The sequence below is a fragment of the Ciconia boyciana genome, chromosome 4, assembly GCF_034638445.1.
Source record: "Ciconia boyciana chromosome 4, ASM3463844v1, whole genome shotgun sequence".
Lineage (NCBI taxonomy): Eukaryota > Metazoa > Chordata > Aves > Ciconiiformes > Ciconiidae > Ciconia > Ciconia boyciana.
Window position 1 is genome coordinate 83,156,401 of NC_132937.1, and position 11,390 is coordinate 83,167,790.

Below are 11,390 nucleotides of genomic sequence, written 5' to 3' on the forward strand. Positions count from 1 at the left end.
AACTTTTAGGAGGAAAACATTGAGATCTAATGCTCACATCAGCTATGCCAGTTACCAGCACGTATTAAGCACTCCCACCAATCTAATGCTGTAAGACTTCTATACATAAATACCTACTTTACAATCCAAGAACAGTCTTTGTTATGGATCACTGTCAAGATGCTTAGCTCCAAAAGAACATGAAAACATCTCATCCTGCTGCAACAACTATTTATGCTTAATTAACATTCTACAGCCAACTACACCAAGTTTCTATCAGCACTCAAGCATGGGGCTCACTCTCAACATTAGACAGCTCTTGTTTCTTTACTTTTCACCACCAGTATTTGTCAAACATCATCTTAAAAAGCGCAAGTTTGCAATTCCTCACTAGCAGCTCACTTCAGCTGAGTAAGTTATTTTTACTGGTCACATTTCTAAGTGTTGGACCTCTAAAATTCTGACATGGCTCAAGTGTTTAAATTGGCTTCTTATCTTTGAAAGTTTACTCACGTGATCACATAAACATGGAAGTAAACTGAAGTAGAAACCGTTGTCCAGAACAGAGGACTAGTTATTAAAAAAAGGGTTCTCCAGGTGTAGCAGGATTTCAGAGACAGATATCCTAACAGAACTGACTGTGAGAACTACTACACCTAAGTCATGGCCCATGACCCTTACTGTTATACCGGGAGTACTAAGAATAATCTTAATGAGAACAGAAAAAGTTTTAACAGAACGGTCAGACACTAATAAAGCCTTCTTATGACTTCAGAACTGTAGGTTCACATGCTTTTTTATCTCGCAGAAGAGACCTAGAACTGAACAACCAACTTCGAAAAAGCACCAAGGTATCTGCACTGAACTCTTCTGATCAGACACACCACATAACAACAGCCTGACAGACACCATCAGCTAGAAACTTCTGCTGTTCAGCTGGGCTTAAAGTACACGTCTTGTCTGGTCCACAGAATTAGCATCTCCTTTTCTGTATTAACTCCCAGGAAAAAAGCCTAAGACAAATCTATCACGACCTGAAGAAAAACAAAACAAAAGCCCAACAAAACCAAACATCACCTCCCCAACGCATTGACTTGCCCCCAGGACACAATAGCTAGATACTCAGAGCTGAATAAACAAAAGAACATAAAAAGTAATCTTTTACCAGAATAGGGGAGAGGAAAAATTGTAATTTTCCATTTTTCTGAAAATGGCAACAGAGCACTGATGTAACTTCACAGCCTAGCTCATCATCTATGAGCACTAGAGGCAGAAGCACAGACAGCTATGTCCTGCACAGGCAGTCCATGGCATATTTCTGCAGCTATATACAGAACTTTAGGCTGACATTTTGGAAGACTAATTCAGTATCTAGTTCTTCACTCTACAGTAGAAGCTTATGGACAGCCAGGTTTTAAGACACATCCCAAAGCCCTTGAAGATATTCCTAATACTACCCGATTTTGAGCACTATTATGGCAACCTTCCAGTACCTGAAGGGGGCCTACAAGAAAGCTGGAGAGGGACTTTACAAGGGCATGCAGTGATAGCACAAGGGGTAATGGCTTTAAACTGAAAGAGGGTAGATTTAGACTAGATATAAGGAAGAAATTGTTCACTGTGAGGGTGGTGAGGCACTGGAACAGGTTGCCCAGAGAAGGTGTGGGTGCCCCATCCCTGGAAGTGTTCAAGGCCAGGTTGGACAGAGCTTTGAGCAACCTGGTCTAGTGGAAGGTGTCCCTGCCCATGGCAGGGGGGCTGGAACTAGATGATCTTTAAGGTCCCTTCCAACCCAAACCATTCCATGATTCTATGGTCTCCACATGTAAGAGCTCTACAAGGTAAGATAAAGTAATTCTTTCTTGGCCACGTAATCAACACACTGACTTATTCTAAGGGTGAAAGTGCTTAAGTGGGTTTATCAAGACAGTTTGTTTTTTTACAGAACCAAGAACCACAATGCTAATGAATGCAGCAGCAAAATTTACTGGTCTCCAATGACAGATGGAAAACTCATTTTCTTCCACCTTTGAAACCCAGTTTTAATAGTTCAGCCAAAGCACTTATGAGTCACCAGAGACAAGGTAATGAATATATAAAACATTTTATTGCATATACTATCTGTAGCTGCCGCAGAAACACAATAGCAAAAAGGTTTTAAGTATAGTCAAAAAAGCCTAAAAAGCCCCCCAGATTCTGAACTGCATTAAAACAGTACAGGAAATCATATAATTTGTTCTCCCTCATCTCTTTTTCTATTAGGTAGCATTATTAGACGGAATAATGAAAAAGATTTATCAAGCCTACAATAGCTAGAGAGGCATACCATCACATTTTTTACAAATAAGTCTGCAAAACTAGAATTGTTTATGCCCTCAAAGAGTCAGAGTCTCTCCTTTCAGGAGCCATCCATAGGATTTCCTTGACCTGGATTTTACAGTGTCTAATAATTCAATATGAAGGAACAACATAAGATAGAAAGCTGTGGAACCTTATTCTCTTCCTCTCCAGTTAAGCATTCCTATAAGCTGTGCAAAGATAGGTTTCTTTGGAATTTCAACATGTTGAAGAAAAAAACCCCAGTCACACTTACTTGTAAATTAAGTCCTGCTTTCACAGAAAGCCAGGCTTATGCAATCATGCTGGAAGCAAGAAAATAGACATCTCATGTTGCCTTCTCACATTGTTTCTATTCATTGTAAATCAGTATCAGAAAGTCAATCAGATGGATTAACATTATTATCTAGCAAAACAGTCCTACAAGAAAAAACAGTCCTGAGTGCACAGCACTGGAACACAAATTAGATGTTGTTTTTGAGAATGTTGCTGACAGCAATACAAAGACAGAAATTCATCATTGGGGTACAACTGTATTATGCAAACTTCCTGCTTAGAACAGGATACTGTGAAATATATCATATTCTGCCTTAGACTCCATAAATCACTCTTGTTTTTTCCCCGTTTGAGAGTTTGTACTAGCCTCAGTCTGTATATAAATTGACCTTTTAAAGACCAGTCTTGGTTGTGTTAAACATGCAGTACATTAGATGCTTGCAGTTCAGCACTGCATGCATTTAACAGAATGTCTTCCATAGCAAAACTCAAACTCATTAAATCAGTTCTGTGTGTTTTCCTCACAGCATTCATTTCAGCTGAAACAATCTGGCTGCTAACATTTGTTCCTTCTGTCTGGTTCCCCTCAATATTTACTCCAGCCACCTTTTTTCTTAATGTTATCCAAAAGAGAATTGGCTTTCCTAAAATATCCATGCCAGATGGCTCCATGGTTATAAAAAGCCAGCTTTATATACTGAAGCTAAATAACCAAATTACTAGTACTAGAAAGCTTCATTGCTAAAGCACTGCTGGTCTTTATAAGTCATAAGGTCAGGTAATATAAATACAAAACAAGCAGGATTACCCTCTATTCTTTATTCTCTCTTTCTCTTGAAGCACTTTCAGAGAGTTAGTAAACTAGTCAATATATTCCAACAGTGTCATGAGCAAATGTAAGTTCAAATATATGCAAATATAAATTTAGTAAGTTCAGAACAAAAGCAATGGGCATGTGTATACACCCATCTATACAAAACATCCCGAAACTAAAGGCTATTAAGTTTCTTTTTGAATTATTACATCAGGGAATCAATGAAGATGAGATGAGGACTGCATTCAAAGCAGATTGCCAACTGACTCACTCCATATGTAGTAATAGGAAAAGTTAGTATTGAGAAGCAGCATTCAGAACCACCTTTTGATGTGCATAAGATACTCCAAATATTACAACTCCTTTCTTGAATAGTTAATGTTCCTACACCTGTAACTGACAGCAACCATAACCCACATTAGAATAGTCAAAAACCAACACCAAAGTAGTGACTGATTAATGAAGCATTAGAAATGTGTTGTCTATTGACTGATTATTTATCAAAACTTTCACACATCTTTCTCCAGAACATGCAGTACTGTCAAGTAACAGAGACAGAATCATGCACTAGTGAAATGATAGGACTGGTCCCATATGCCAGTTTGTTACCTTTTTGTAATAACAAAAGAGTCTTGTGAAAAAGGAAATACCCTCCAGCTTGCAACATGTTCTGAATTATATTTCTTTGTAATTGGAAAAAAGACTGGGACAGCTTATGTATGGTTAGTAAGTAGAAAACTAGGATGTAACTTAAGTCATGATTTTACACACAGATTTGAATATTGTTAATTACATAATGATAAACACTGTTATCACTGTCAGCAGAACATATTACTAACCAGCTAACACTGCCACACTATGCACTGACAGTACACACCACTGAGAAACCTGTATTTAGTAAACAAACTTCACTAATGTTACAGTCCCATACGAAAAAATCCATACATCAGTTAAACTACTTAAGAAATTTAAACTTTTCTATTAAATAAGATTCTCAAAGTCCCACTAGTTCAATATGAGAGCTCAATTAATAGTTACACTACAAAAATATACAACATCAAGAGTGTAACAGAAGTGTTTACACCTGAGACAACGCAGGCAAATCTGGTGAAAAAATATTCCCAATTTTAATTTACCAACAAAACTTTACAAAACTCATCTAATCCTGAAAAGAAGTCACATATCACTTTGTTTTCACTACTAAGCAAGATTGTTTTCTACTTTGCGTTTGAAATGAAAGGCTACACTCCAAAACAGTTTTACAACAATATACAATCAATAGCAAGATGTGTTAACAATGGTAAAACAAACAACTCTGGGCAAGGAAGAATCTCTGCTATTTTTCCTTTTTTAGTGTGTTACTTCTCCTGCAAGTGCATAAACCTGACACAATACTGCAGAAGATCATAGGACTTCAATTAAATACATGACTGTTGAACTCAGGAAAGAATGACTGATGACGGCTAGAGGCACTAATTCATTACTTAATGAATCTTCCAGGAAGCATAACTTCAAGAAGTTAAGCAACAGTTCAGATTTGCTACAATACTAAATTGTGTAAAATTAAAATTGAGGTTTCCATTGCTGCATTACTGCAGGTTTCCATTGCTACATTTCCATAAGAAGCATTACTGCTTCATATTTCCTTACAGCCCAGCAAATGACCTTTTATACCATAAAAAGCTTTTAACCCTCCTTCCCAGAAAAGCACATTCCTTTCAGTCCAAGAGCAAAAGAGTTTACACAGATACATTAGAAGAAAAGAGCAATTACCAGCAAAGAGGTCTTCTCTGTCATCATCTAGCATGATTTCTGCTGGCTTTGGACCATTGGAGTTTGTGCTGAGGTCCTCTGCAGGAAGACTTGCTGGCTCTGGAGATGAAGGACTTGACTGTTTAAAAAAAAAAGTGAAATAATTAGCAGAGAACCGGTTGTCATGTGTAAGTATATAAGAATTATTGCAACAAACATTCTTTCATTGCAAAGAAACAAGGCAAGATGTACAGAAAGGAAACCCTGTCAGCTATTTCCATTTCTACTCCTAGCATGATAACAATGAATAAGGGATATGAGCTAGTCAACAGCTCTTTTAATTTCTTTGTTGGAGAGAAAAAAAAAAAGTCACCCATTTCCTCAAGTTTAATTAACATGAAACAAAAGCTGCTACAGAAATATCTAGAATAAGTTTATTAGCATTGCTGAATGTAATTTGATTTTTAAGTTCCTTTTGGAAAGGCTTGTATCTAGATCTGGATTTGTACATAGAAAAAAATTAATAAAGAAATCTCCAAGGGCTCTATACCAGTTTTTCAGAAACTAAAACAGTGTGTTAATGCCATTCAAACAATTCAAGGCTACTTGCAGCCATAAAAAATTTTGGTATCTTTGCAACAGGTTGAATTGGGGGATTATTGCCACAGAGGGTTACACTGTGCTGACATGGAAGCTAGGCGCTTGCCATAGACACAATTCTTTTAATTCACTGAAGACTAGAACTTGCCCTGTGAAAAAGAGAAATACCTGAAGAAACTCAGGAAAACTAAAGCAATACTGAAAATGGGCTACCAAATGTATAGCTTACTCACAAAATAGATAAACACCTAACTGAAGATCAGTGCTTCAGTTAGAAAATCCTTGTTGAGTAAGTATCGACTATGGTTATTTCAATAGTTCTAGAAGATTTGCAAGGCTCACTGCTCACAATTTCATCCAAGATACCTAGCTACGGAGTTTTCAACAAGAGCATATTTACTCATGAATGCATGCACTTTAAAAAAAGCATCTGAAAATTGTGTCACTACTTGCTTCCGAGTTTATGCATAGAGTTTTGCATAATTTAAGTTCAGAACCACAATTCAAAACAGATAGTAAACGTTTCAGGCTACACTTCAACAAATGCCACAGGCTACAAAAGATTAAAAAAAGCCTGAAAAATACTGAAAAGCCACTGAAAAAAATCTGTCCAGGTTGTATTTTCAGATTCATAAATGTAGCACAGGCAACAGTTCTAAGGGAGAGACCTTCCTTATAGCTGGCTCTCCAAGAACAGTGTATGTCCTGACATGGAGTATGGCACTGCTGCTTTACTTCAAGCAGCATAGGGCGAGATCCTGGCCCCCACATCTGTTTAGACCTCAGTCACCTGAACTTCTGTTACAGAGGAAGTAAGCAAGAAACAGTAAAAATCCTGCCAGACAAATTCAGGCACAGTACAAAATAGTTTTTCAGAGGACATATGAAATCAAGACTCTCTCGACCTGGAAAGGTGTTAGCCCAAGGTTTTCCCTGCTGAAGACAGAAGGAAGATAAAAGCAAATACAAGAATACCAGAAAATTTATATTCCTCTAAACCAGATTATGGTTGCAACAAGGAACTGCTCCATTCAAATGACAGAAGAGGTTATATCCTCTTCCCTCTGCCAAAGGCACTCTCTGGAAAGCCCACATACAATGTGGGGAAACCAATAAACAAACCAAAGTGATGAGCAACAAAAGGAGTAGCCTCTCAAACTGCTTGTTGGATTTTGCTCTAGAGCCTGCAAAGGAAGTCAAAGCAGAAACACGCGGGAACTGTATGTAGGTTGTAGAGTTTATAACCTGGTAGTATTATGGATCTCATTCTGTTAGTGAGCTGGGAAAGGTCCTACCTTTGGCACTATTCAAGAAAGCCAAGAATTCTGCATTCTGGATACCACAGTTAGCATATCAGTTAGAGCAGGCTTTCTCCAAATTTCACGTACCTCGGTTTCCAGGAACCGCAACTGGACAATACTCACGAAAGGAAAGGACTCAGACAAACAGACCGTAAGGGAACCTCAGAAAGCTCAAGAAGCAAAGCTTTTTCAAGCAGCTGGTATAATTTGTATGCAAGACACAAAGTCTAGAAGTGACTCTTACAGGAAGATTTCCAGTGAAACAGAAGTTCTGCCTATGTGTTATTTATTTTATAAATATATAATAAATTTATATTCGTTATAAGTATCAAGTTCTGTTTTTAACAATAGTAGATATTGGAGTTTAATTTTGTGGATGATTTACAGGTAAAATGTCTTTCCTTTAAAACACTCTTTCAGCTAAGTCCTGGTTTTGGCTGGGAAAGAGTTAGTTTCCTTCATAATAGCTTGTATAGTTCCATGGCTTGGATTTGTGACCAAAACAATGTCGATCACATGGGGAGGCTTAACTATTGCTGAACAGTGCTTACACAGCGTGAAGGCCTTCTCTGTTTCTCACTGCTCTGCCAGTGAGTAGGCTGGGGGTGCACAAGAAGCTGGGAGGGAACACAGCCAGGACAGCTGACTCCAACTGACCAAAGGGATACCCCATACCAGGTAACACCATCAGCAATAAAAACTGGAGGGAAGAAGGAGGGTGCGGAGGATGTTTGGAGTGATGGTGTTAGTCTTCCCAAGTAACATTACACACGATGGGCCCTGCTTTCCTGGAGATGGCTGAACACCTGCCGGTCAATGGGAAGGAGTGAATGAATTCCTTGTTTTGCTTTGCTTGTGTGCACGGCGTTTGCTTTACTTATTGAATTGTCTTTATCTTGAACCACAAGTTTTCTCACTTTTACCCTTCTAATTTTCTCCCCCATCCTGCTGGGGGAGTGAGTGAGCGGCTGTGCGGGGCCCAGCTGCCAGCTGGGGTTAAACTGCAACAAGCTGACAGCTGAATAAGGTATTTTCTGGCCTATTAATATTTTAGTGTCTCTTTGGTATTTTTAAACAGCTGTCATTCTCAGACAAGATAAATTGAGGATGGGGTTAAATATATTCACAAACAGTTGAGACTTTATATGAAGAAGACAGTGTGTAGAAACTTCTTAAAAATGATTCATGGTCTGAACACTTACTGTAACTTTGGACACAGCATCAGCTTGCTTTTAAGAGTTTTGTAACAAAGTTTAGTTTGTTATCTTCAAAAGTTATCTTCAAAAGAGACACAGTTCTCAGGGAACTATGAAAACGCAGAAAGCCACCGTCCTGAATGTATCAGAAACTGGAGTCGGTAATTCCTAATAATCAGTGGGTCAGAGAGTGCTATTCAGCCTCTCAAAAATAGCACCCATGCACTCAAACAACTATTAACATATGAAACTATTCCAGTTACACCCTACTACAGGTGCAAGCTAAAAGACAGTACCCCAACTTTGCTCTCTTCTCTCTATGAGGTACAGCTAAAATGGTGATTAAGATGGCTGTCAGAGGAGTTAGTGCAGTGAAAATCTGAGTATCAGACAAGAAATGGAAGATGAGACTAACAAAAAACCTCATGGCTCACACACACATGGACGGCTTGGCTGTTTAGAAATTTTAAACTTACTTGATGCCAACGATTCACAAAATGTCAAACATGTCCATTTCCTGAAAGGTTCATGCCTGTGAAATTTCTGAGTGACTCCTGAGCTTAAAGAAAGAAAGGCAAAGCATCCAACAACCAAGATACCTGAACGCCCTGGCCATTGGGCATGCAGGACAGTCAGGATCCTGGCTTTACTTGTTTTCTAGAAAAAAAGTTTCTGGTGAGAGGCCTATGGGCCCATTCCAATTTGCAATGTCAATAACAAGCTCAATTTTTCCCTCTTTTATTGAGCATTACATGCAGTGGTAATAACTAAGTATTTTATAGCTTTGACTTATGAAGAAACAAGAACAAGTTCTCACATTTGCTATCGGCTGAAATTACAGCCCTAGATGTTTGGACATCCTCCCTTCTCTTAATAGTAGGGTCCCCCCCCAGACCAGTTCAACTACTTGTCTGAACCCCTCCTAGCCTCCTTCAGTCAGAACAGAGTAGGCTGGCAAAAGCTGACCATCATACTATTCTAGATGTTCATTGTCTGAAACAGGGTTACGGAAGCTCACAAATCACAGCATGGGCAGAGAGAATAGATTCAACAGTAGGACCGTAACATTTTCAGCAGAAAGTAGGAGGACACAAGCAGTCACACTAGAATGAACACCTACATGCTTCCATTACAGCCTGGATTTAACATGAAGGAATAAGACACAGATTTCCAGTAGAATTACATCAATTAATCGTGACACAGACTTAGTTTTCTGCAAAGGTATAGTAGAGTTGAAGGACTTGAATATTTTCCTCTCAGAGATTCCAATGAGGTCTTTACTGCTTCCTCTATAATCATCACTGTTAAATTCAATGGATATCATTAAAGACATCTGGATTACTGTGCCTATCTAATGTTTTGCTTTCTGTGCAAAAAACAAATGCATATTGCAGATCTTTGACATAAACTGATAAACTGGCAATGAGATTATATACACACCGTGCCCTATATGACAGTCCTTGATAGATTACCACATCTAGTGCTTACTCATTGTTTTCAAGTGCCTCCATGTATTCTTCCATTACAAAACAACCCCCAGCAATATAAATACCTGTTGAAATAAGTAGGTGGAAGCTTAGCTACATGTTCACATGGCACCTGCTTTACAAAAGACAAAGACAGGCAATACAGAAATGAGTGAGAAGTTTAGGGAAAATGAAGTAAGAAGTGGCACAACAGATAAACAAAGAAGGTGGCAGAGAAACAGACTACGACAAGGAGGAAGGAGGAGGAAATGATGAAATGAGATTAACACTAAACATACAATTTTACAGAAAATCTAACATACGCTTTTTTCATATATATTGTCAAAAGTGACTTTCATATAGTTGTTTGCAGTCTCGCCTAACAGTGGCAGAGGACACAGACAGCAAATTAGCAATCTGTTGATTACAAACTTATAACATGATTATTTTTCTCATAATGCATAGTTAACTTCCAGAACTTCTTGTTGTGCATATCATGGACACCTTTTTTTTTAAAACAAAACAAAAAACCATGCACTTGAAAATTTAGCAAGTAGATAAGTCCATGGAAGATTATTAATATTGTAATGCTACCTAGGGCTCAGGAAGTCCTTGAGCTACAAAAACCTAGTAGCTGGGAGAGCACTGCAGGTGACTACCAGCACATACATATAACCATCAGCAATATTCTTCACACGGCATCCACGACTGAGTATTGTAAATGCAATTTTGGCTTAGACCATTTGTCTGATTCAGTATGGCTGTTTTCATTGATGAAAGCAACTCTGGCAGATAGAGATCACTCAGCAACCATGAATTTAATGGAGGCAGTCCTCAAGACATTATAATATGGTTGGCATAATGAAAACCAAATAATCATTCCACTACTCTTTGGCACTGTGGACATCTGACAAGGAAAAAAGCACCCCACCAGCTCAGACAAGTTGCTGCTCAGCCCACTGCCAGGAGTTCATAGGTGTCCTATGTTCACAGAAAGAGAAGCGTTCTCATACTCTGCCACCCAGCAAGTTTTCAAGTCCCAGAACATGTTCTCACTGCACCCCAGAAATGACAGGTGTTACAGCTCAGCGTGATCTTTTAACATTTTATATTCTAGAATTAAGAGGATTTAACTCAAGACATTAACTTTTAGCATGTCCCCAAATAAAGTTAAAGCTCCAGTTTCTTTTTCTCCACATCAGAGAATTCAACTTGAAATAAACAATATTCTCCGTTTGATTACACAGACAAACCACTGAAGTCAGTAAGCCTTCCTGTATTTAAATATTTCATATTTGTTGTTCATAACATAAATTTATATTTTGTCAGAAGAAACTTAGATGAGTTAGCACGTGTTTTCTAAATGGAGACTTTGTTAACATGGAAGCTATTTGGAATATCTACTAGAAATCTTACAGCTTCTCCACTGCACAACCAAATCATAGGTAAGAAAGGAATGGCATGCCTTTTGTGAACTGCAAAGAGAATGGAAGCAAGAAAAAATAGGACGGGGGCGGAAATTAATCACGCAAAAAGCAAATGGACAGCTCCAAGACAAACCAGTTGAGAATCCTTTCAAAGTACCATAGCCTTCATATAAGTTGGCTTTGGACCTCATCATCCCTTGTCATGCTCTCTCCTCTGGTATCGGCAAACAAACACATGAACA

The 11,390-nt window shown here is 38.4% G+C and overlaps 1 protein-coding gene across 1 annotated transcript in view; it reads right to left on the bottom strand.

The window, feature by feature from the left end:
* SNX2 (sorting nexin 2) overlaps positions 1–11,390 on the bottom strand; it is a 34,438-nt gene that overhangs the window by 20,917 nt on the left and 2,131 nt on the right. The window contains exon 2 of the mRNA XM_072860413.1: positions 5,180–5,297. Coding sequence (XP_072716514.1) covers positions 5,180–5,297 — 118 coding nt within the window. The remainder of the gene's footprint in view (positions 1–5,179; positions 5,298–11,390) is intronic.